Raw genomic sequence first — 27,184 nt, 5'->3', positions numbered from 1 at the left:
CAAAAACTCAAATTTGATTGGTCTAGCCAACAAAAATATGGCGTGTTAGGCCGACTGTTAGGATCCGAATTATGCAGTACTGCCTAATGGGTCAGAGAGAGGAGACAATATGCTTGTCGTGACTCACAATTTTCCGTCTGTATTCTCTCTTAGCCAATCCTGCATAATCTCTGATAGATTCATCTCAGCATGTTTTGTAGCTTTCTTTATTGTGCACCATGCATTCTAAAACTTACCTTCATTTCATATGGTGTCTGTGACTTGCAGTCTTGCACATTGATCAAAAGTCACAAAATTGTTATGATGCACCGGTGCAATGGATTATTAGATTTACACGGCTGAATTCTGACAATCTATAGTAAAAGAACCTCAAAATTCAAACACGGGATCATATCTCATACACAATATGGTGGAAAAACCTCAAAATTCAAAGCTAATGCAAAAATTAAGGCTTTCTTAAGATAAAATACCGATTAACAAGGTTTAGAGTCTTAAGATTATAGGGGAACAAAGGCCCAATTGAAGTCCCCACTAAACAAAACCTTGCGTTAAGTTGCTTAGACAGTATGGGACAGAACCCTAAAATGTCCCCCATTCTCACCCCATAGGCCATACCGCCACAGTGTCCACAAGTCTCATTGCTGGCAAGCAATATTCTCCTCTCAAAATCTCAATCAACCTGGGCTTTACGCAATTACCCAAAAGTATTGTTAGAAAAGAGAAAAAAATTAGATAAGATAAGAATTGTTGGAAGTGCATGGAACCCAACTGCATGAATTTTTATGAACTATATGTGAAACAATCCTTTATAATATTTTCTTTTATTTTTAATAACTTTGTCTGAACATTTGAACTACAAGAACTAAGGTACCGTTTGGTACGTGGGACGGGACGGGACGGAACGGGACGAGCCGTTTCGTCCCTCGTTTGGTGCGCCTAAAAACTGTGGAACGGGTTGTCCCATGGGACGAAATTTGGCTGATTTTTCGTTCCACCTCTCCCCCCTGGAACGACCCGTTCCACATCCGTGGAACACAAATTTATAACATTTTATGACAAAATTTCTCCTTATCTTTTTCAACATTTACATCATCTGTTCCGTCTCGTCCCGTCCTGTCCTGTTCCGTCCCGTCTGCGTACCAAACGGTACCTAAGTGCACACATATAGAGCTGCAACTGAGAGATTTTTTAAGGCTCACTCTACAATGTACTTCAACGATCTAATTGTATATTTTTTATGTTCTCTTGATGATTAATTTGTACGAACAGTCACCCAAATTTGAAACTATGTAATTGTTAGATTAATCGAAGACATTTAGCGTTTCTTTGAAAACCGTATTCTCATTATATTCACTATAATTGAATGTCTTAATGATTTTGAATTTATCTAATTTTTTACAAGGATAATTAGTGAATGGTAAACTAAAATATAAGTTGGTCGGCTGCTTAGTATGGTCGGCTAATTTTTACATCTGGTGATTTTTTTTTCACTTATAAGTGAGAGCTCTTAAGGTTTGATTATTACTAAAGGTAAATTCAAACCAAATTATTATTGATTAGCTCATTGTAAGGCTTAGCCCATTTTTCTTCCTTAGCGTAGACAAAATATCATATGTTTAAAAAATTATATATAAATTATTTGAACCATTAAAATATTTGCAAAAATATCGCTCAAATGAAATTATTCAAGAGATCTTAAAGAAAGATATATAAGCCATGCTAAAATCAAAACGTGGCCAAACTAGCTACATACATAGTGCTCTACCACCTAAAAGTATCTGCATTATGTTATCCAAATTCGAACCCTTGTCTCTTGAAAAGACATTGCTCCAATATGTCACTTTGAAAAACAAAATTGCTTACTATTCCCAACAAAGACGTCGTACGTGTCTCCTAGCTTGTTTTGAGCAATATGACTTAGAGAAGCATTTAATGTCCTCTTGTGTTATCGTTTAATTTCGAATGACTTAAAATAGTGTTGGCCATACATTTAGGCATTATAGATACACTTGAAGTTCCAATTTTCCATTTTTGGTCCGCACAAGTTAATATTATTTATCGATGATAAAAAATGCAGAGAACTTATAGTTTAACTTGTTAAGAATATTCATATCTTCATCTAATGTTCTGAGGTCGAACTCTTTCGTTTTAAATCATTTTAATAAAAAAATGTTGACTAAAGATGTGATAAATTCCACTAAAAGTGAGAAAATTAGGTGTATGATAGACGGAAAAAATTTGTATTTGTTGTGGTCTATTTTATCTGACAGAGGGACTAGGGCCGGCGGCAGAGAGAGAGAGGAGAGAGATGTGTGTTTGTAGAATTGTAGGGGAATGTGTGTATTGTTATCCCTCCTACATTGTGCCTTTATTTATAGTAGTAAAGGGAGAGAAGATATTCCTTCTTCTCCAAGTAATACAAGTTGTAATAGGAAATGATAACTAGAATCAAATCTTATCTAGGATTTACACAATCATACTTAAACTAGGAATGTTTACAACACTCCCCCTTGAGTGTGTAAATACTCAAGGTAGATTCAGCATCATGCAGAAGTTGAGGAAGTCGACTCGTTGGCACTGATTCCAAGGAACAACGCTTATTCTCAATAAGGTAGGAACTTGCATAAGTAGTAAGTCTCACTAAAAACCCTAAGGCTATGGCAAAAACCCAAGTAGGGACAAAATCCATAGTCTAAGGAAAAATGCGTGAGAAATGCAAAGTCAAAAGAAACGTCTACAGGACGTCATCAGGGATATGACCAGCCCAAGGTGGGTGCCTCGTTAAAACCTAGTTAGGTAGCAAAAACCCAGTGGGAAAAATGCTCCTAATCGTAGGGAAAAAGAGTACATTAAGATCAAGCAAGTATCTAGAAGATACTCCCCCTGAGTTTGACATAATTCCACAGAGAAATAGCAAAGTTACAACTCAGAAAGTTTACGCATACCAATTCCATGAACAAGCTTCTGAAACGTCGCCTTCGGTAGTGATTTGGTGAAGAGGTCGGCCAAATTGTCTTGTGATTGGATTTGCGTGACTTCAATCTTCTGATGCTCTTGTTGTTGATGTGTAAAGAAGAACTTCGGCGCAATATGCTTGGTGTTGTCTCCTTTGATGTAACCCTTCTTGAGCTGTTCGATGCAAGCTGCGTTGTCTTCAAAAATCGTCGTCGGGGCATTAACGGCGGAATGAAGATCACAGGAGCTTCGAATATGGCCCACTACTGCTCTCAACCAAAAGCATTCCCGAGTTGCTTCATGTAAGGCGAGAATTTCAGCATGGTTAGACGAAGTGGCAACTAAGGTCTGTTTAGTTGACCTCCAAGATATTGCGGTGCCTCCAACGGTAAAGACATAACCCGTTTGAGAACGCGCCTTGTGCGGATCAGATAAGTATCCAGCGTCGGCATAACCAACAAGGCGAGAATCAACCCGATGAGCATAGGGTGCGGCATCACTCGAGGATTCGTAGGGATAGAATAAGCCCAAATCCGTAGTACCCTTAAGGTAACGGAAGATGTCTTTCACGCCAGTCCAATGTCTGCGTGTTGGTGCATTGCTGTATCTTGCCAAAAGATTAACAGCGAAGGAGATGTCGGGTCTAGTGCATTGAGCTAAGTACAATAAAGCGCCTATCGCACTTAGATAAGGAACTTCAGGCTCCAAAATCTCTTCATCATCCTCTTTCGGACGGAAGGGATCTCGCTTTGCATCTAGCGTACGAACGACCATAGGAGTACTCGAAGGCTTCGCTTTATCCTCATTAAAACGGCGCAACACCTTCTGGGTGTAGTTCGATTGATGTACTAGGATTCCATCCGAACAATGCTCTATCTCGAGACCGAGACAGTATCGAGTCTTACCTAGATCTTTCATCTCAAATTCCGACTTCAGGTGCGAAGCAGTTCTCGCGAGCTCTTCAGGAGTTCCGATGAGATTCATGTCATCGACATATACTGCAACAATCGCAAATCCGGAATGTGACTTCTTAATGAACACACAAGGGCATAGTTCGTTATTCACATATCCCTGACTAGTCAAATACTCACTTAAACGGTTATACCACATTCTTCCGAATTGTTTCAAACCGTATAGTGAACGCCTCAGCCGAATTGAGAGCGTGTTCCGGGGTTTGGAAATATTTGAACCAGTCAATGTAAGTCCTTCGGGAACTTTCATATAAATTTCCGTATCAAGATCCCCATAGAGATACGCGGTTACTACGTCCATCAGCTGCATATCCAGTTTTTCGGAAACTACCAAACTGATAAGGTATCGAAAAGTAATCACATCCATAACGGGTGAGTAAGTTTCGTCATAGTCAATCCCGGTAGGGCTGGGTTCGGTTCTTATCGGTTCGGTTTTTTGCCAAAACCGAAACCAAACCGAAATTTCGGTTCGGTTCGGTTCGGCCCAAATTTTTTTCGGTTTTTTTCGGTTCGGTTTTTTTTTCGGTTCGGTTTCGGTTTTTTTTCGGTTTTTTTTTTTTTCCTCCAAAAAATGCAAAACAAGCACAACATAATATAGGAAAAGAAAATATGACATGTTTCCATCTCTACGTATAAAGTCTCATAAAACTAAAAGTCTCATAAAACTTAAAGTCCAACTATAAATAGAATTAATCATCAATCAAGTTTAAGTCTTCAAAAAGTCCAAATTAAACATCAAAGTTTAAGTCTTCAAAAAGTCCAAATTTAAACATCACACAAGTCAAATAAACCTTCAAGGTTTCATCACTTCATGTCTTGCACAAATAAAATCTTCCAAGTCTTCAAGCTCAAGCTCAACGCATAGGCGGCCTAGGAGGCAACATAGCACCTTTCTTTGAGCTTCCCCTTGCCATTTCTACATACAAATAAAAATAAGAACATGACATAATTGGCACACATACTTGGCATAATTGAAATTTCAGATTATATTTTTGGCACACATACTTGGCATAATTGAAATTTCCAGCAACTATAGTACATAGTTACTAGCGAAGAAAACAATACCGATTGATGAAAATAACATCTTGGAAAATGCCTTCTTCTCTCTTAGACCGATTCTCATAATTGCAGCCTGGTCATTCAAAATAAGCAGTCACAATGACATAGAAAAAGCAGATGAGATGTGGGTTCAACTTTTACCAAAATTTTTGAGCTTACCTTTGTGTTATTTCCCATCTCCAACCCATCCACAAAACCTGCTGCTATGGCCACAACATTTTTCAGGGTTCCACATAGTTCTACCCCTTCCACATCTTGGATCTATAAATTTCAAACACGGAAAGGTGTCAATGGAGCATTCCAATATAAATTTGATGTCAATCGCTAAATCAAATTATATGCTGGGATAAGCATTTAGCGTAGCTAACATACTACCAAATTTTTACTAAATGTGTGGGAAACTAAAGTAGTTCCCGTCCGTGCCAAACATTCATGATAGTAAAAGACTAAAAGTACACTATTATGACATTCATTGTAACAATGTATTCGATGTACTCACAGGTGTCATATATCCCATTCAGAGTGCAGTATGATATCCAAATCTAGGGAGACAAATTGGTGATCCATGGTGAAGGAAAAACATAAATGAACGCAAAGATTAACCACGGAAACAAGGGCCTAGCCATCAGTGCGTCTCCTACCGACAACCATATCGAACAATAGGCCCAAAAGTCAAAACCTTTTCGATTTTAAAGTATAATACTGATTCATGAAACTAAAACAGAGAATTGTAGCTAAGTGTGAGATAGGTAAACGCAAGATCTATAAGTTTAATCGACGAAAAACTCATTACAATTTTTGCAGATCCACAGTTTTTAAAGCAAATGAAAGATGATTTCTTCAAAATTCAGCTAAACAATCCCATTTCTACAACCCACAGAATGCAAATCTCAAATCATAAGATCCAAATTCGCAATTAAAAACCGATTCCAATCAGATCTACAGCAAGCAGTGAGAAACTACAAAGATCTACACATTCCAGCACACCCAAACAGCATCACAAGTAAATGAGCAACCTTTCTGAATCAAACACCGCAACACACAGAACCCAAATCGAATCATGCAAAAACAATATCGAAAAATATCCATAAACAAAAAAAATCGAAAACAACCCAATTGAGCAAAACCACGGAGCTCGACGAAATACCAAATGAGCAGAGCAGATGAATATTACCTCAGTCAATGTGAGGCGGGAGGTCGACGGCGGAGAGAGCGAGAGAGATCTTATGCGGAAGAAGAGCGAGAGAGAGAAGAGAGAGGATAGGGAGATCCTTCTCCTCCAGATCCGCCAATCGGCGGGCCTCGGACTTCCGCGTGGCAGCCTCCGCCAGCTTCTCGGCTTCTTCCTCGCGCTTCTTGGCCGCGGGGGATTTGCTGATGAAGCATTCTCGTTGCAGCCATCCCAGGGAGTCGGTGACCCCCAAATCCTTCCTCGCGCTTCTTGGCCACGGGGGATTTGCTGCCCTTCACCTCGCACCAGTACTACTCGTCCTTCTCGCGAGCCTCGCGTTCCTTGCGCTTGGCTTCGATGAAGCTCTTCACAGAGAGACAGAGAGAGTGAGAGAGATGAGGCTCGGCTGCGCGAGAAGGTTACTGGGCTAGGTTACACTGGACTGGAGGCAGGGAATGAGAGAGAGAAGAGAGGAATGAAAAAAATAAAAGGTGCGGCTAGGGTTAAAACTTAAAAGGTTTGTTGATTGTTCAAAAAAACTAAAAAACTTTTTTGAAACCCTGGAGGCATGAGGATTCGAACCCATGCGCAGGGACTTGAAGAGTTTCAAGCAAACCAACTTGGTACCTGGTTATGTCTTGTTATGATTGTATCACTAAATTATTTATAATATTGAAAAAAAAATTAAATATATATATCTGTTCGGTTCGGTTCGGTTTGGTTCGGTTTCCGAACCTTAAAAACCGAAACCGAACCAGCCAGGTTCGGTTCGGTTCGGTTTGGCAGTTTCGGTTCGGTTTTTTTTCGGTTCGGTTTTTTTCGGCCTCGGTTCGGTTTGGTTTTCGGTTTTTTTCGGTTTTCGGTTATTTGAACCCACCCCTAAATCCCGGGGCGTTGTGAGAAACCTTGTGCTACAAGACGAGCTTTGTAACGCACAATTTCGTTCTTCTCATTACGCTTCCGAACGAAAACCCACTTGTAGCCAACGGGCTTCACATGTGGAGGAGTAGGAACTACAGGTCCAAACACCTTACGTTTCGCAAGTGAATCAAGTTCGACTTGGATTGCTTGTTTCCAGTTTGACCAATCAGCTCTACGTCGACATTCATCAACGGAACGCGGTTCAATGTCATCGCTCAACATGATCTCAGTAGCTACTGCAAATGCTAATGCATCGTCGACAATCATCTCATTTCTACGCCACACATCATCTAAGCTAGCATAATAGACCGAAATCTCACGATTCTCGGGAGGAGGATTCGTCTCTTCAAGGACGCTTCCATAATCTAGAATTTCCTCATGAGTTGGGTAAAATGAGTAAGCGATAGTCAGATTCACGGTAGGCTCTTCAGGACCTTGTGCCGTGGTTTTCCTCTTCCGGGGGTGTGAATCCTTTGAACCAAGGGGTCTGCCACGCTTTTGTGTAGGGGCAGATGATTGGCTAGCCGCTAATGTACGTGGATCACCAGAATTGGCGTCCCGGGCTTCCAGGAGGGTAGTCCGTCGTACATTTGGTACATCCATCTTTGCAGGCGTATTCGCAGCTGGAATATGTGATCTTGTCACGCGCGCTAGATCGGTGAAAGCATCTGGCATGCTCTGAGCTATGCTCTGGAGATCTAATATGCGCTGCACTTCAGCTTCAGACTGAGCGGTGCGGGGATCTAAATGAGACAAAGTGGGAGTCGTCCACGATAATTCGCGTCGTTCATTAGGAACGTTGACGTTCTTATCTCCCCCTAACGAAGGGAAGACTGTCTCATAGAAGTGACAATCCGCGAAACGAGCGGTAAACAGATCGCCTGTCAAAGGTTCTAAGTAACGAATAATCGAAGGAGAATCATATCCGACATAGATTCCCATCCTTCGCTGAGGCCCCATTTTGTACGTAAGGGCGGCGAGATCGGCACATAGACCGCACAACCAAAAACGCGCAGATGCGATATGTCGGGTTCGCATCCGGTGACCAACTGAAGGGCACTAAATGGTTGTGTCGCAACAGGCCTCAGGCGGACCAACTTTGCTGCGTGCAATATTGCATGGCCCCAAGCAGCGATCGGGAGCTTGGTACGTATGACCAACGATCGAGCAATCATTTGTAAACGCTTAATGAAAGCCTCTGCCAGGCCGTTCTGGGTGTGAACATGGGGTACATGATGTTCAACTTCAACCCCAACCGACATGCAATAGTCATCAAAAGTTTTAGATGTGAATTCTCCAGCATTATCCAATCGAATAGATTTGATCGGATAATCAGGGTGGTGAGCCCTGAGCTTGATAACCTGAGCCAACAGTTTGGAGAATGCAGCGTTCCTTGTGGACAACAAGCACACGTGTGACCAACGTGTAGAAGCGTCAACCAAAACCATAAAATATCTAAATGGTCCGCAGGGAGGTTGAATCGGTCCACAAATGTCCCCTGAATCCGTTGTAGAAAAATGGGAGGATTCGAACGAATCTTGTCATAAGAAGGCTTAGTAATAAGCTTTCCCATAGAACATGTTTGACATGCAATTTCATGGATCGAACCTAAGCTTCGGGTTAGTGGATGCCCGTGTGAAGTTTTGAGGATACGGCGCATCGCTATTCGTCCAGGATGTCCCAAACGATCATGCCAAAGTGTAATTTCGTGCACGGTCCCTGTGGTAGGGCCGGCCACATAGTGGCATTCTATGGGGCGTATGGTCGTAGTATACAGAACACTCGGATTACGCTCCATCTTCTCTAGAATACGCTTCTGGCCATATTCGTAGGAAGTTACGCACAGAAATTCAACTCCGTTTTCTACGTGGGTTTCAGCGTGGTAATTGTTATCTCTAATGTCCTTGAAACTTAGTAACGTTCTTCCGGAACGTGGAGAATAGAGTGCCTCAGCAATGGTCAAGATTGTACCATTGGACAACATTATACGTGCCTTACCGTATCCTTCGATCAGGTTGGATGGGCCTGAGAGGGCTGTCAGAGGTGCATTCTTAGGTATGAAGTTAGTGAAATAGATGCTTTCACGCAAAACAGTATGCGTGGTTGCACTATCTGCCAGACAACTAACTTTCCCACTAGTCATACCTAGAATGAAAAATTAATTTGAATCGGTCACATGCATAAAAGTTTATAAAAACAAGTATCAATTCAAAATAATTTCATTTATTCAAGGAAAAAACTTAATATCCAAAATAAATCGCCAACTAATAATCCAAAACATAAAGGAAAATTGTTCAAAATCAACCAAAAAACAAGGTGGGGTTCGGCCACTAGGTGGAATTCGGCCCCAATTGTCTTATTTTAACTGAAAAATAAGTCTATGTCTAAGATTCTAATCTTCCATAGGAGTGGTATCCTCCTGAAAATCAGAAACCTCCATCTTTGTAGTCTCCGGTTCGTCCACTTGCAGGAAGTTTGATTCAAACTTCGTACGACGAGAATGATATGCATCCACAACCTTCTTGGGAGCACGGCAAATACGGGACCAATGGTCCTTGGAACCACAACGATAGCACATATCGTCATTTATTGTGGCAGGTGCTTTGCCCTTATTCTTGAAGTTCGGGGCCTTGGGAGCGAGGTTTGGGCGATTCTGGGCTTTGTTTCCTCCCTTGGATAGGCCTTGGCTCTGTTGACCTTGGTGGGATGGCTTCTGGCCGCCCTTACCACGCCTCTTTTGGCGTTTTGGGTGCTGATTAGTGCTATAATGTGCTTCAGGCACAGCAGTAGCCCCAGTAGGTCGAGCTTGATGATTCTTCATCAACAGCTGGTTCTGCTTTTCAGCAAGAAGTAAAACAGAGATCAAATCCGAGAACTTAGTGAACTTCTGAGCTCTATATTGTTGCTGCAGGACAATATTAGAAGCAGAGAAGGTCGAGTAGGTCTTCTCCAGGAGATCCTCTTCAGTCAAAGTTTCATTGCAAAACTTGAGAAGTGATCGGATTCGACAAACTTCAGAATTATATTCATTCACAGACTTAAAGTCTTGGAAGCGCAAGTGCTGCCAGTCGTGTCTTGCTTCAGGCAAGAATATGTCCTTTTGGTGATCGAAACGATCAGCCAAAGCGACCCATAATGCACGTGGATCCTCCTCAGCAAGGTACTCAGTTTGTAGAGCGTCATGGATATGTCTTCGGATGAAGATCATAGCAGTGGCTTTTTCAGCCTCGCTAACAGGTTTATCTGTTGCTTCTTCAATAGCAGGACGCAAGTTCTTTGCAGTGAGGTGGAGCTTCACATCTTGAACCCACTTGAGGTAGTTCCTTCCAGAAACCTCCAAAGCGGTGAAGTCGAGTTTGTTCAAATTCGACATGGTCCTATCAAAATAGATGGACAAGATGTGGTTAGTGTAATGGAGAAAAATCAATCCATTCACATAGGAGTAGAACATACAGGTTCTAATAGACATGTATTGGTTTAATTTTGCATGAAAAACTTCGGGTTTTCATGGGTGATATATTTAAGTGAAAACTTCGGGTTTTCTAACAAGGCATGTGTATAAGAAACTTCGGGTTTCAAAGTAATTATGAACTTCAGGTTCATATATTCCTGCAGGCAAACACAAATATATATGCAAACAAATATGCAAAGAATATATGCAGAAATATTGTATAATGATAAGTGAATTAATTTATTTTTGGTCTTCGGGGCCAAATTAAAATGTGGGTGAAAATATAAAAAAACCCATATTATTTAAAAAAAATTAAATAATAAAATCTCGGGGCCTAAAAATATAAGCCAAGAACCCTCGGGTGGGATTACAGGCCCACGGGGTGAGAAGAGGGGAATGGGCTGCTGTGTGCAGCCCTAAATTTTTTATTTTATTTATTTTTTTTTTTTTGTATTCAATTATATTATATGCATGTATAATTTTAATGAATCACATATTTACGTTGATGCATATGCAAATAATAGTTTCAATGCATGTACATATGTAGGATTCAATTCATGACAAATATCAAATTCACATAATTGTAGCAATTTTGATTATGAAGCATACACAATTTATGTAGAATCTAAAATACGTTAAACGTAAAGTTGGGTCATGCATCATGGTGAATGTTCATGCTATCAGGGCTTGCAAAATATCGAGTTAAAAACCGTTGTTTGGAAAGAACCTGATTGCGTGATGATATGGATGAACTGGTTTGATGCAGAAAAAATTTCCAACGTCAGATTCCTAAGCGCAGCGGTAGGAGCGTGCTGATAACGTGTTGTGGTCTATTTTATCTGACAGAGGGACTAGGGCCGGCGGCAGAGAGAGAGAGGAGAGAGATGTGTGTTTGTAGAATTGTAGGGGAATGTGTGTATTGTTATCCCTCCTACATTGTGCCTTTATTTATAGTAGTAAAGGGAGAGAAGATATTCCTTCTTCTCCAAGTAATACAAGTTGTAATAGGAAAGGATAACTAGAATCAAATCTTATCTAGGATTTACACAATCATACTTAAACTAGGAATGTTTACAACAGTATTAGCAATATAAAGTAGTCATACTCCACTCATATTTGTTTTCTTTTTTACTAAGGAGAAAATTTTAGAATGTTAATAACAGTTTTTATAACAAATTATCGGATATCCTTGTGATTTCTATTTCTTCCCATGAATCACGTCTTTTTAGTTTTTAGAACGTAGACAGTCGAAATTGATTGATTTAAAACATAAAGGACCAAAATTATGTTTTTACAATAATAAAGGACCATTTGTGATTGAATAAACCTTTTATTATTGACTCAAATTCTATTGATTGGAGACAGACATTGGGCTGACATGGGATAAATGGGTTCAGCCCAATTGCATTTATTAGGTCTTCCAAATGTTTTTGGCCCTTTGGGCCGGCCTCTCTTATGAGCTTACAACACTTAAAAATTGTGAACGTTTGTGGGGCCGAATTTAGTTCAAATTTCAGAATCCGAATCCTCGCTTGAATTTTGTGAATTATATCTGTTTATCGTACATTATTCGGTTATAAATCATTTTAAATATTTTTATTTAAAATTAAATACAAATAGTACCTGATAAAAATTGACCGCATAATGTATAATGAACGGATACGATTTACGAATCCCCATAATCCTCACCAAAAGATTTGAAGAGAATCCTGTTGGCAAATTTCAATCCTTCAGTACTACGACCATGAATTCTTCAAAATTGTGTACTTTTGGGTTTCAGAGTCTGACACGTGTTGAGGTGGTCTATTTACTCCTGTTACCATCAGTCATTGTGTCTTTTCTTGGGCCTGGTAGGAAAAGGCCAGTCCATAACTCCGTGTGATGACGTGCGTCGTTTCAATGGACCCCCTTTGAAAACAACACCTGCGGCTTTTTGTTGAACTGCAAATTAACCATTGATATATCACTAAGTAGCATTTTAGAATCCACCATAACCATGGTCAATAAATACATCACAAGATAATAGACCAAACTCAATATTCGGCGAATTACAATATTGGATTAATTTCACCTCGTGGAGATCAAGTGCTTTAGTTTTTAATCTTCTAGAAATACAGTGAAACATAATTAAAGTCATGGCTCGTTTTGAAATATTTTTAAAATGACTGAAAACGTTTTTGGTGAAAATTGTTTTTGAAACCAATATTTATTAAAAATCCAAGTGAATCTTAAAAAACACTTGAAGTGCTTCCTGCAAGAAGCACATATCCAGGGCTTCTTTCAACAAGCAGTTAAAAGCGTTTTTGGAACCTAAAACCAAGAGCTTTCAATCATTTTAAAACTACTTCCAAATGAGCCCTTAATTAGGATTATTTTTGTCTATAGCCAAGGTTCTAAAAACCGTTAGGTGCTAGTCGAGCGGCGAGTTAGCGCCTAGTGCCTAGCCGACTAGGCGAGATCTAGGCGGGCGCCTAGGCGGATTTAGGTTAATTTATTGTATATCTTGTAAAAAAATGCATATTGACACATAAAAAAATTATACTTGTATGAAATCCATTGATAAGATAATAAAAGAATGATAAAATACAAAAAGAGTATCCAACAAAGTCTAAAATTTAAAAACATATTAAGCATATATACCATATAACTTAAGACATTTTGAATGATTATATCTAATTTTAAAAAAATAAAAGTAAAAATCTGACGTAGTGGGTTTGATGGTTAATTATAAAACTACTAGGAAGCCATGCTAGTTATCACTTAACGAAACAACGCCCATTGGTATCATCCCTGAAATCCTCTCTCTTTTATTTATGATTTTATTAGTGTCCTACTTTGAACTTTGGAGCACCAAAACCGGTCAGAGCATGCATCATTCCCCATCAACCGGTCCCATCTCTCTCTCACCTCCCTCACGTCACTCTCTCACTCTCTCTCTAAACCTACACACTCAACCACCAATTCTTACACTCACACATCACCATCATTTTTGTTTTTGAAAACCGGTTCTCTCTCTCTCTCTCTTTTCGAACTCTCTGCCTTCTGTCGAAATCATCTTTTCCTCTTAGATTACAGCTCGCTCTCTCTCTCATTTCGAACTCTCTGCCTTCTTTCTAAACCATCGTAGCCAAAGAGAGCCCCATGCATCATCACCAAAAAATCCAATTAAATTGAGACCCCAAACCACCAAATGCAAGACTTGCGCAACTTGGGGATCCTTATGATACCTCTACATGTTAAATTCTGTGATGGAAAGTAGGAGAATCCAAGCAGGGGTTCTCGGTGAGAGTTGCTATAATGGAATTGAGCTACAACCTTTGAAAATTGAGCTTCTGGCGTGGAGCTCCGGCGAGGGACCCGTTGAAACTTGGGGTCACATGAGCTCGACTTAGTCTCGTTCGAAACTTAGGTAGCTTAACCCATGCTTTGCATGTTAATTTCAAGTTCAAATTTGAGTTTGCGATTTTGGGTTTCTGTTTGAAATTTCTTCCCAGGAAACCATTTCACTCCGCCTAGACTGCCTAGGCCGCCTAAGAGCGCCTAGGCGGGCGCCTAACAGCTCCCCGATTTTTCTTAACGATTCAGACCTAATCGCATCAGCACACCTCCGCCCAGCGCCTAGGCAGCTACCTAGGCCGATTTTTAGAACATTGTTTATAGCAGGGGTGGGCAAACGAGTAGAGGAATCGCAGGTCGGGGCGGGTAATGTAGGTTCAAGGCGGGTACGGGCCTGTTCCAAATGTGTGAGAAAATAAACGGGGCAGGGTGGGGCGAGCCCGTATCATTTACAGGGTGGCCGAGTCCTAAACCCAGGAAAAATGGGTCCCCGAACCGATCCGTTTCTAATTATAATGAACGGTCCAAATTGAATGATAACCTACCATCCAATCTGAATCGTTAGTTTCTAGGGTACCCAAGTCATCCAGGTTTCCATAATTAGTCTCACTCTCAAGTCTCACATCTCCACCACCATCCACCACTCCCTCCTCAACTCCCTCGACTTATACGACATCCTAGAGAACCCAGCCCATCACCTCCGCCGTGACCAACACAACGGCACTACCCATCTAGCCATCATTCTCAACGACATCCCAGGACCCAGAGAACCCAGGTCCCAGAACCTCGATTCTCTCATCTTCGATAACACCCCCATTGTCGCGACCACCATCACCCCATCATTGCCGTTAAGGACACTGTTACGATGCTACCAGCCTAGATTCTTTTACTTGGCCGACTACCAAAGCCCCAATTTTGAATTTGCAATCTCTCTCTCTCTCGTCGTAGCAGCTAGCCTATTCATTCTCAGGTAAAAGGTTTGAACTATTCGTGCGATTCAGAAGCAAATTCTTAGTGTTTAATCAAGTTTTAAATTTTGATTAGGGTCCCTCTAATTAATTTCAAATTGCATATTCATACTCCAAATAAATTCTGGGTTTATTGTCTTAAACATAAATTTCATATCCCACAAACTCAAATCTCCATTTTATGTACTGAAATATTATTACTTCTGTTGTTATTTCGGCTTTGCAATTCCTGTTGTTTGGGATTTTGTTATTTAACTTTAATATTGGTATTTGGAAGTGTTAAATGAAAGTGGAAATGCATAGGTGCCTCAGATTTCTGTATTATGCTTTTGAAATTAGGATTCTCGTATTCTTTTTCGATGCATGTGGAAATGGGGTTGCCTCAATTGTATTATCCTTTGAAATTGGTATTTGAAAGTGTTGCTCCCTCATCTAATCGCAGTCACTGATGCACATTTCTAGAACAAGCATGCAGCCTTCTTCATTTCACTATTTTGTAAATTGACACCATAACCATATTTAAGCTTGCCTCAATTGTATCCGTTTTTTTTAGGGCACAAGTGCCTAGGGATGGGCAAATACCCATTGGTTATGGGTAACCGTGGTTATCCGCCCATTTAAATTTGACGGTTACGGTTATGGGTAACCGTTTAAATAAATAAATGGTTATGGGTATAACCGTTTACCCGTGAAATTTAAATGGACGGTTATGGGTTTTACCCGCGGTTATAAACGGGTACCCATTCAACCATTTTTTTAATATATGTAAAACTAAAAAAAAAAATTAGTTTCTAGCTAAGTTTATTATCCCGAAACATATTTGGTTATAAAGGGCCATAATATATATATGCCTCACTTGAGAGAAAAACATAGTTGATAGAACGGGCCAATATTTAATATATGTGATTGAATGTGCTAAAACATTAGAGTGTTCAACAGTTTTGTTCTGGAGTCTTTTGGAGCTTTGGCCAATTCAAGATAATGATTACCTTGAGCTTTTAGAAACATGTTATTGTTGGCTGATGCGTACCTATATATATATATATATATATATATATATATATATATATATATATATATTTAATTGGCCTCATGTTTTCATTAAGTATTTGACCCAAAAATTAGAAATCAATTAAATGGCTTCGATCGATGAACATATGTTTCAAATTTTTATCAAATCAGCTTATTAGCAGACTGATGCGTACTTACATACATACACACACATATATATATATATGTATGTATACAAGAATATTAATTAACCTACAACCATGCATGATTCTTGTAATAGATTGACAGTCAAATAATTGGGAGACATCGCATATATTCATAAATGATATTGCCGTTAATACAAAAATTCATGTTAAATGTATTTATAACGGTATTTAATTGTTAGAAAAATAAAATTATGACAAATTTCTTTTTAATTTTCAGGTTGTTAAAAAAATAGGTAGATGGATGAAAAAAAAAAAGAGTAAACGGGTTAAAAATGCATAAACGGGTACTCGGTTATGGTTAAATGGGTATGCGGTTATGGGTAGGGTTAACCGTTTATAAACGGTTATGGGTATGGGTATAGCCGTTTATGTAAATACCCAATGGGTAAACGGTTATGCGGGTAAAAACTTAAACGGTTATGGGTAAGTAACTGCGGTTACCCGTCCGCCATAACCGTTGCCCATCCCTACGAATGCCCCTTAAAGCTATTGCAATTTAACTAGGAATAAAAACAAAGGAATTTTACCATAAGGCTATACATTTCCCTTTTTCCTACGATATATTAATTGCAGAACCATTTGGTTTTTCTGGCTATAGGCTAGTGAACCAGAGAAGTGAGGCTACTCTGCTCATTGGAAGAAAGTACTAGTCTTCTTTTGTGCAAAATCTAGGGAGTGAATCTGTGCTGGGAATGAATATGTGCAAATTTGAGTTTTTTATTTTATTTTATTTATAAATAAACGGAAAAAAAAACAAAGGACCCGTGGACCTGGCCCGAACCGGTCCGTTTGAAATAGGCCGGGTTAGTTCCGGTTCCTATATTAGAAAATGTAATTCCCGGCCCGGCCTGACCCGTGCCCACCCCTAGTCTATAGTATAATATACGAAATTTCACTTATTTCTTGCATTTTGTTTAGTTACTTTACACTATGTACGTACTCATAAGCTGTGTCTCACTTTAGCTCATTTCTTTTAAGAAAGTGTTATATGGGTATTGCTATTGTTTAAATCAAATTTGAAAACTAAATGATGTGGTTGTAGATAATTGGATTATTAACTATGTGTCGATTAACATGCTTGTTTCTTATTGATAGCACATCATTTGGTTTAAAAATTTGGTTTCCCTCATATTATCCCTACTAAATATATCCAATGACCCTAAGCCTCATTTGTAATCTTAGCTAGGGCAAAGGGTCGAGAAACTCAAAGCCGCTATTCTTGGATACCTTGGAGTCCTTTTCGCACTATTACGGATACAAAAATAATTAAAAAAAATTGGGTTCAAATGTCAACTATTCCTATTAAAATTGGCAATAAGATTGACTATGAATTTGAGCCATAGCACTTGGTTTCAGAAAATCATAGACTGATCTAAATAAAGTAGGGTTTGAGAAGCCTTTTCTTTCTATTTTATTTAAGTGAAATAATTTCTCACAGAGAAAGTAATTTGATTTTAAATTTAGTTATCAAGTTATGAATTTCAAGTATTGATGGTGAAATGTGTGACTTTTTGAGCCATACATATTCCAATACGGTGGGCATCCAAGGGGCCAATTGCGGCAATGAAAATAACTACCGTGAGCCATACATATTCCAATACGGTGGGCATCCAAGTAGGTTTATTTAATCACTTCTTGAAACTTAGTCCTAGAAACTTAAATTTTGCCAATTATTGTTTACAAGACTTCAACCCAACTAATATCTCACTTTTTCTCCAACCATTAAAATCCATAAATAAACCCATCAAAACTGTTTTTGTGGTACAAATAAGACCCGCTGCTTAACTACCCTGAGGCTGAAAAATTACTAACAAGTCGAATTTTTATTCAAAATAAGAAGAAGAAAAAAACACTATGAACAAAAAAAATTTAGTGACACGCTGAACAACAATCAGTTTCAGTTGGGCCACATAATTACAATTTTAATGAATTTGTTGACGGACTTTGATGATAAAGGCATAGCAATTAGTGAGACACAAATTAAATTTCAAGAGGTTAAGAAGTGACTCGAATTAAATTATAAGACTTGGTTAGGTAAGTAAGTTTTTGTGAGTGAAGCTGGAGTTAGCTTTCCCAAGACATTCTCTCATCGACACGTAAAAACTAAGTTGAAAATGTCTACGATGGAGTCGACATTGCTGTCACTTTTTTACGTAATAAACTGTGAAAATTGTGAATGGTCTACTTCATCTTCAAAAGAAAACTTAAAAAGACACCCAACAAGGAGGTAACAAAAGTTCCCCATAAGTTCTCTCTCTCTCTCTCTCTCTCTCTCAAAAGCCTAACTTAGCATACCCTAGAGAACACGAATATCAAAAAGGGAAAACAAAACCTAGTAACATAATATAATAATTTGATATGTATGCAATCACTGAAATATATTTTTATAATATAATAAGTTAAAAAGAGGAATGGGAAGAGGGAAGGTGGAGTTGAAGAGGATCGAGAATAAGATAAATCGACAGGTAACATTTGCAAAAAGAAGGAATGGGCTGCTAAAGAAGGCGTACGAACTCTCAGTTCTCTGTGATGCTGAGGTTGCTCTCATCGTCTTCTCCACCAGCGGAAAGCTCTATGAGTTCTGCAGCGGCCCTAGGTATGTACGCACCCTTTATATATATATCTCTATTTTCTGAATATCTACAATATATATGACAAATTTTAGTCAGATCCAGTTAAAAGAAATTTTTGGAAGGGATGTATTATTGTTTGGATTTCTTGTTAGCCCCTGTTAACAGTATTATATAGCCATGTTAAGAAGTATTCACTGCATCAAAGGCCAAAGATGAATTTCTTCAATATTGCAGACATTTTTGTTGTTGTTAGAGAGTTGCAGATCTAAACGGTAAAGGAGGAAGATGAGGCTGGATCTATTTCACAAATTTATCTAAATATTTCATTTGAAGTTTATTTTTGTTTTCGTGTCTTTGCCACGTCTTAGTAGTCATCTTAATTAATTTTTACTTAGAAGTGTTAGATCCAAGAGCTTATAAAAAGTATAAAAATATTTGTTAAAATGCTTGTCCTTTATCCTATCCTATTTTTATAGGAATTTTTGTGGGATTCTGTTCGTCTGTTCTTATTTGGAGTCCAGTGATTTTTAAGCACTTTTTAATACTAACAAAAATTTGCTACGTAATTAAATTTTAGGGGATTTGGATGCATATTTGGGGGGACTTGGATTCTCTGCCCTCCCAATTCGGTGCCCTCCTCGTGCCCTCCTGTTTGTGTGGTCACGGTTAAGCCACGTCAATATTTTATATTACTATTTTTTTTTTGTCTTATTATTTTTATAAAAAACAATATAAAATGTTAGCATGGATTAACCGTGACCACACAAAACAGGAGGGTACGGGGAGGGCACCGAAATGGGAGGGCAGAGAATCCAAGTCCTATTTGGGGAGGTAAAAGGGTGACTTATAATAGAGGAATTGTTTGCTTCTATTCATTTCATTGTCGAATTTCAGATGAGTTCATTTTTCATGAGATTTTAGCTTTAAGTCATACAATCATAGGGGAAAGGCTTGCAAATTTGTAATACAAATATACGTTAGATGTGTTATCATATCTTTAAATCGGTACCTTAGAAGGTGCTAAACTAAACGTATGATAGGATTGATATGATCAATTCAAATTGTTTAACGGTATGTTTTATAGAATTGACGAGCGATTGGAGAGTTAGAAAATAGGAACGTAGCCCTCTTTTTGGTTCAAGAAACATAGCCCTTTAATAAGGATGTAAGCTGCAAGTGCTCAGAATCAAGGTTATAGTACTTAGCGGTAATGGACGATACTTGGGTCCTCACCAGTCAGGATCCTTTATACTAACCATCCTATGTGGAACAATCAAATAGTGACTCGTGTTTTATTTAAACTTAACTAAAATTGGTTGTCAAACATTCAATATTCTAGTATCCAAACATCCTTCTTTCTCCCTCACCAAGCTTTGCCTACCTTTGTCGTTGTCGGTAGTCGATATCTCACCCCCGTCTACTCCTCTCCTCCGTCGACCACATCCACGTCTCCTCCTCCTCCCTCTCTTCTCCGTCAATCCCACCCACCTCTCTTCCTCCAACCTACCTCATCAACCCCGCTCCCAATCCATCCTCTTCTTTCCCGATGCGACCATGGCAACAAGGAGTGGGCATGTGCAGAGGTGGTGCTCCTATGTCTTCCACAAAAAATAATATGAGGGATTTGAAAGTGTGTGGGGGGGGGGGGGGGGGGGACCGAGAGGTTGGAGAGGGGATGTCGATAAGGTCAAAATAGTAGAGGTTGGAGGAAAGGATGAGGCGGCCAGCTCTGCCATGGCATAGGTAAGGGATAATCACAATTGAGAATTGGTGTTTGATTATGAGGATTACAATGGTTTGGGAGAATATTAAAAGAACAATTGTTATAATCCTACTGGCCACATAATATGGTTAGCAAATTGGTTACTTCGCGGTGAGTGTCCAACTATTTACAATATACAAACAACAACAAACAAAGTCTTATTGCATTAAGTGAGATTGGTTGTATGAATCTTCGAATGCCACTGTGCTCGGTTTTGCGCTAAGTCTTCCATTAGCTCCAAGTACTCCATGTATTTTGTTAAAGTCTATTTTCAAGTCTTCCTAGGTCTTCTTCTACCCCTTTTGCCTGAGCCTTTATCTCATAATCGCATTTCTAATCGAAACATTTGTAGGTCTTCGTTTCACATGTCCAAATCACCTTTGCCAATTTCTCTCATCTTATCTTCAATTGTGGCCACTCTTACTATACCTCTAATATCCTCGTTCTTAATCTTGTCATTTCTTGTTTGCTCGCACATCCAACGAAGCATTCTCATGTCAGCTACACTCATTTTTGCACATGTTGATGCTTGACCGCTCAACATTCCATGTCGTAAAGTATTATTAACCTTATTATCGTCCTATAAATAAATTTTTGAGGTTTAGTAGCCTACGACAGTCGCACAACATACCTGGTGCACTCTTCTACTTCATCCATCTAGCTTGTATTCTATGGTTGAAATCTCCATCCAACTTTCCATTCTTTTGCAAGATAAATCCAAGATAATGAAAGTGTTCACTCTTTGGTACTTCCTGATCTCCAATCCTCAGCCCTATCTCATTTGGACCCTATTCCCACTGAACTTGCATTCCATATACTTTGTCTTTGACCTACTTAATTTGGCGAAGACCTTTGGATTCCTACACTTCACACCAAATGTTAAGCTTCACATTTACTCCCTAATGTGTTTCATCTATCAACACTATATCATTTGCAAAAAGCATATTCCAAAGGATGTCATATTGAATATATCCCGTTAACTCAACCATTACCAATGCAAAAACATAATAACTTAAGGTTGAGTCTTGGTGTACCCTATGGTTATAAGAAAGCTTTTTGTTTGTCCTTCATGAGTTTTTATTGCAATCCTTGATCAAACTTTCTCTTTATTGCTCAAATATATGTTATTTGTACTCCTTTATTCCCTGAAATCCTCCATTGCTAAATATAATCCATTAAAATTGTTCACCTCAATATATATATGGAAACACTACTCTTAGTACCACTGTTAATTGGTGGACAAAGGCAAATGCTGGCGACTCCTAAGACCATCTCCAACCCTGACCTATAACCTAAATTTTCCCCTTTTTCCCCCCCCCCCCCAAATCCACTCCAACCCAAAACCTAAAACTTAAAATGAAGGCAAATATAGGTCACAAATTTAGCCCACAAAAGCTGCTGGGACCCACGGATGAGAGTGAAAAGTGGGTCTTGTCCTGTAGCCAACAACTACTTTTCTTCATCGGGTGGTGGTGGTAATTGGACCGTTGGTTAATCCAATGGTCCACATTCAATTTTTTTTTGTTTTATATTTATATATTTATTGAATCCAACGGTTTAAATCGAATATAATCAAATCTAACGGTAAAAAAAAAGATCTAACGGTCCAAATTTAAATCCAATGGCTAGAATAATCTTAAAATTTATGTGGTTTATTAATTGTCTTTTTTTTTTTTTAAGTTTATGTGGTTTATCATGATTTTCATGTATTGATTTAGTGATTTTTCAAAATTTATCGGAATTTAAATATTTTTAGGTTAAAATGTTCATAAAATTAATTTAGGATAGTCTACATAATTTTTTTTTTAAAAAAATAGCCTTAATTCATTTTTTGATAATCTGGGGCTCAAATTTTAGGTCAAAAGGGTTGGAGTAGAAAAGCTGTTTCTGGGCTAAAACCTAAATTTTCTGGGCTAAATATTTTTAGGTTTTAGGTCAGGGTTGGAGATGGTCTAAGACCTGAAGGCTATAGTTAGACAAGGATTAGGAATTTAGGCTAATTATAGTTAGAAATGCACTATAAAAAACTAGATTGTGGGATTTTAAATGAGTGGATACAATGCATTAAGAAGGGTCATTTGCAAATCCATTATTTATGTCTTTGTAGTGATCATGTAAAAAATTCCGAAAGCCTTCATCAAATACTTCGCAGTCCACTTTTCTAGCTATATTTAGCCTAAATCCCTTGGTACTTATAAATCCCTTCACCAAAGCATAACTCAAACGAATAAATATATAGGTGTAGACGCACCTTGCACCAATACATGCATTCCTACACATATCTTACATTTTGCGAATAATCTATCTTCACCGTATAAATTTAATAATTGATATTGTTTAATTTCTTAAGCTCCATTTGAAGAACATCCATACATAAAATCTTTTGAATTGGAAATCAGTTATGCATCCAAATGTATGGAACAAATTGACAATGTGAGTACTAAACAACATATACATGGTAAACCGTTCATTTATTTGGTACATTTAGAGATCGTTTATGTGTGTGTGTGTGTGTATGGGTCAAGATTGGGGACACATTTTTTGACACACTTTCTTAGGGTCACTCCATAATGTACTTCAACAATCTTACCGTCTATATTTTAGTTTGTCCCTCAAGGATTATCTATGTCAAAATCACTCAAATATGAAATCATATGACCATTTGATTAAGTGGTAGTCATTTTAGTGTTTATTTGTAGAATCGTATTTGTCCATTTTTTTCGTTACAAAGAATGTCTCTTAATGATGTTGGATTTGTCTTTTTTTTTTTTTTTTTTTGCAATGATGAATTGAAATACAAACCGTTCAGATCCTTGAAAAAAGTTACAGAATGAAAACCACAATAAAGTGTGCCAAATTGTGTCGTCCGATCCTATCCCTATATATATATATAATGTTGCTTAGCTTTATCCCTTTGATTCGTTCTTAAGTTTGGAACCATAAATTTGTAAAGGGTGGATTGTATTGGTGGATATGCCTTTTGACTCACTGTGTTTCGAGTTTAAATATTTTCCTATTATTTTTATAGTTTATAGTAGTAATATCACTTGTGATTAAAAAATTTGGAACTGTATAATCAATTATATCTAGCTCCCAGATTTTGTGGCATGCCTTTTGGCTCTTACTTTACTGGCATTTGAATCAGTGCAAAATGCATGCGCTCTTTTCTCTTTTGAATTTGCATTCTGATCACTGTCCTACAATTGTTGCTTTGTTTCATTTCAGCATAGCGAAGACGCTTGAGAGGCATCAAAGATGCACTTATGGAGAACTGGGAGCAAGTCAATCTGCTGAGGACGAACAGGTTACCGACAGTTTGTCATTTGTAATTAGCTTTAAGATGCATAACATCAATTACCTGCATTACATAAGTTGGGTAAAGCAACCCATATTATCCGTTTTCTTAAATTCTCAATCTGTTGCTAGGAGAAAATTTTCAGTACATTTAGAACACTGCCACACGGTGTTACAATTATTCTCAATCTGTTGTTAGGGACCAATTCGAGGGGTTGGGTTAAGTTGTATGTTGGTAATGGAATTTCTTCCACAAAATTCTGCCCTATGGACTTTTGACATAAGCTGAATTTGTGCCATGCATGTTCACAAGCAGAGCAGATACCAAGAATACTTGAAGCTAAAAACGAAAGTAGAGGCCCTACAACGCACGCAGAGGTATACGTATATCGATCATATATATACATACACATATCAAAGTTTGTTCAATGATCGCATGAAAAATGCAAAGAGTCGACACAATTGGAATATTGCTCATGAAAAATTTTACTTGGCATGTTTTTAGACATCTTCTTGGGGAAGATTTGGTTCATTTAGGCACGAAGGAGCTTCAGCAGCTTGAGAATCAACTAGATGTGTCGATGAAGAAAATCAGGTCAACGAAGGTATTCATAATTTGTTCCATAAGCTTGAAAAAGTTGGCGAGTTATTTAAACGAAATTTTAACAGAGAATGTCGATTTACATTTCATTTGTTCGCAGACCCAATTTATGCATGTTCAGATTTCTGAGCTTCAAAGGAAAGTAAGTATTTTGCAAACAACATAATATATATATATATATATATATATATATATGGGAATTGTTATTAGCACTCCAAAAATCTCATTCTATACTCCAGACTTTCTATATTTGGAAAGAAAAATACACTTGTGAGAGGAGTGTATAATGAGATTTTTGGAGTGCCAATAACACTTCCCATATATATACATAATATAAATGTATGTATGTAAGTTACTGAATCTTTCAAGAATTAACTGTGCAGGAAGAAATGCTACTGGAAGCAAACACTGGACTGAGAAGGAAGGTACGTACGTAATACTAAATTCCTGCTGTATTCTCAGCTGTTTGACCATTATTCATTTCTGTTTTCTATGCAATGGAAATTCATCATGTCGTATAATACATCTTAATTACTTATTCATTAAATGATTACAATATTTCAAGGCCAAATCAATTAGTCCTCATCATATAGGTTTCCTATCCTTAATTGTATAACTATAGTAATGCAAAACACTATTGGGCTTGTTTGGTGCTTAGGATTGAAATGAATTGGGTAACATAAAATTCAAGGGATATTGAAAGTAGTTAAAGATGAATGATTTTTTATTCTAAGGGCCGGGGTTCAGAAGGGGATTAAATATGAATGACATATATCTTTTCTAATCCTACCATTCGGGGGATTGAAATATAAAAGTTTTCTTCACGAGTCATATTCTATCTTTAAGTTGGACACTATCTTTTCATTCCTTCCTTCAACGTGCCTTGAGTATAGTAAGTTGTTCATTTCAATCCAGTGCTAACAACAAACGATGGAGGCCTTCCTTTTAACAACCGTACATTGTCATCTAATTGTTTCTTCACATGGATTCTTGAATCTTGTTAGTTATTCCATTTAATACGTTTTTCAGATAAATAATTTGGTCAATTTAATTGGGTCTAAATTTTCGTGTTTTGCAGTTGGAAGAAATTACTGCTGGCCATCAACGATCATGGAATGGCAATCACCAGGCTGCTCAATTAGAAGGATTCCCTGAGCATTTGCAATACAACAATGCATTGCAGATCGGGTATAACCATATATCTTATAGGGATTCTGTCAAGCGCATGAATTTTTCTGCAACGTTAATTAATGAATTAAGTTGCCTTAATTTTTGAAGCTGTCATCTAAAGTATCCATTAACTATTACTGCAACAGTACTCCAGTAGTAACAAATGATGAGGCGAATGTAGCAACGTCCTCAGCACAAAATGGTACGGGATTCTTCCCCGGTTGGATGCTCTGAATTTCGAATCATGCATGGTAACCAATCAAAGAGTAGTGGTGACCACATGTGTTGTTTCACTGTCCAAAAGAATAAGAACGTTAATAATTTGCTGCCTAGTATCTTTTAATGTTATAGAAGGGTTCATTCATTCATGAGACTAATGCCCAAGAATTCATCACGATTGTTGTGCCCTAAAATATTTCATTTGGATTTTAACTTTACCAGTGAGTAGTATAAAACGCTTGTATGATGTTCGTGAGACAGATCACACAATTAAACACTTGCCCTAATTCATTAGAATTCATCAGGAAAGCATGTGCCCTAAAAATTTCCTTTTGTCGTTTCACTTTTCCTTTTACCCTAATTCATCAGGTATGAAATGCTTGTGTGTGATTTTTGTGAGGCCGATCACACAGTTGAACACTTACCCTAATTCATCAAGATTGTTGTGCCTTGGAAATTCCTTTGTATTACCAAATGAGCAAACGCACTACATCTAATCGTTGCCACGTGCCATGACTTCTTTGCTTATTCAATCCAAACTACATATTAATAAAAATCTAGTTGTCAACTAAAATTCTGGGAAATTATCAGTCTAACCCTCTAATTAAAATTGACCAGAAATAAAAATTATGGGCAATTTAGTAATTACAAGAACACAAAGTTTGTTATTTTTTTTATGACACATCACCCACATGTGGTTTTAACATCTCTAATATTAAAAAATAAAAAATAAAAATAAACCCCCTCTGTCCTCACTCCCACGTTCTCTCTAGGTCTCTTACTCTCTCATTCCATTTTAAAAACCAAAATAAAAATATTCATACACACTTTGTGTGTGGACATGTGCTAATGATATATTATGCAAACTTGTCTACTACTATAAGATCATGGACACGGTACATGGCTAAATCTTCTTTTTAAAACTTATTTCCAAGTAATAAAAAAATCTAAATTGGTATGACCTTATGTGCGGACGAAGATGAAGAAGATGAAATGAAAGAGCATAGCTCACACTATTGGGGTGTCCAAGAGATGTAAAAGGTTGTGTAAAATTTGATGGGGAGACAGCTGCGAGCGTGGTAGGTTTCAGAATTTGAGGTGGAGGACGACGAAGATGTAAAAGCCATCCATATAGTTGGTGGATATGACATGGCCTTAAACGGCGGACCCTTTTCATTTTATAGGGGAATAATACTTGACTATTCAAAAGATATGAGTATTAGTTTTACTCGAAATTGTTCGTTGTTGATTATAGTACTTCGTATTTATGATCCAAACCGTTCATACTCTAAATCACTCAATAAAGTCACATTTACAAAAAAATCAATTAAAAATAAGGTCGTTTAGTCATTGAATTATATAAAGATAAATGAATGGAATTGGTAAAAACATTATGAGTGCTATAATACATTGACTAAACGACCTTATTTTTAGTTCATGTTTTGCAGATATGAGTTTATAGAGTGATTCAAAATATGAATGGTTTTGATCATAAACATAAAGTTCTAGTCATGCT

The 27,184-nt window shown here is 37.9% G+C and overlaps 2 protein-coding genes across 2 annotated transcripts; one reads left to right on the top strand and one right to left on the bottom strand.

The window, feature by feature from the left end:
• Nucleotides 1-4,622: 4,622 nt before the first annotated feature.
• On the bottom strand, nt 4,623-14,681 carry LOC139190449 (uncharacterized). Its single transcript, XM_070810755.1, has 5 exons — nt 14,563-14,681; nt 6,160-6,583; nt 5,145-5,246; nt 4,992-5,058; nt 4,623-4,842 (listed from the first exon to the last, which is right to left on the bottom strand). The coding sequence occupies exons 1-5, from the start codon at nt 14,679-14,681 to the stop codon at nt 4,781-4,783; spliced, it is 774 nt and encodes a 257-aa protein (XP_070666856.1). The 3' UTR covers nt 4,623-4,780.
• A 3,650-nt stretch (nt 14,682-18,331) lies between these two features.
• Nucleotides 18,332-25,901, top strand: LOC103423782 (MADS-box protein CMB1-like). The gene is made up of 8 exons (NM_001328859.1): nt 18,332-18,645; nt 23,610-23,688; nt 23,995-24,056; nt 24,184-24,283; nt 24,380-24,421; nt 24,663-24,704; nt 25,358-25,467; nt 25,596-25,901. The coding sequence occupies exons 1-8, from the start codon at nt 18,461-18,463 to the stop codon at nt 25,681-25,683; spliced, it is 708 nt and encodes a 235-aa protein (NP_001315788.1). The 5' UTR covers nt 18,332-18,460; the 3' UTR covers nt 25,684-25,901.
• Nucleotides 25,902-27,184: the final 1,283 nt, after the last annotated feature.

Source organism: Malus domestica, chromosome 13 (genome assembly GCF_042453785.1).
Source record: "Malus domestica chromosome 13, GDT2T_hap1".
Taxonomy (NCBI): Eukaryota; Viridiplantae; Streptophyta; class Magnoliopsida; order Rosales; family Rosaceae; genus Malus; species Malus domestica.
Note: the sequence above shows the minus strand (reverse complement) of the source record. Positions and strands in the feature narration are given on the sequence as shown.

What these genes read in the sequence shown, in the direction of transcription:
- LOC103423782 (NM_001328859.1), top strand. Translation starts at nt 18,461, where the DNA reads ATGGGAAGAGGGAAGGTGGAGTTGAAGAGGATCGAGAATAAGATAAAT. An exon ending in GAGTTCTGCAGCGGCCCTAG is followed by an intron (nt 18,646 to 23,609) that starts GTATGTACGCAC and finishes GTTTCATTTCAG; the next exon opens with CATAGCGAAGACGCTTGAGA. An exon ending in ACACTGGACTGAGAAGGAAG is followed by an intron (nt 24,705 to 25,357) that starts GTACGTACGTAA and finishes CGTGTTTTGCAG; the next exon opens with TTGGAAGAAATTACTGCTGG.
- LOC139190449 (XM_070810755.1), bottom strand. Translation starts at nt 14,681, where the DNA reads ATGGGGGTGTTATCGAAGATGAGAGAATCGAGGTTCTGGGACCTGGGT. An exon ending in CCCGCCTCACATTGACTGAG is followed by an intron (nt 5,247 to 6,159) that starts GTAATATTCATC and finishes TGAAATTTATAG; the next exon opens with ATCCAAGATGTGGAAGGGGT. An exon ending in AGATGGGAAATAACACAAAG is followed by an intron (nt 5,059 to 5,144) that starts GTAAGCTCAAAA and finishes TTGAATGACCAG; the next exon opens with GCTGCAATTATGAGAATCGG.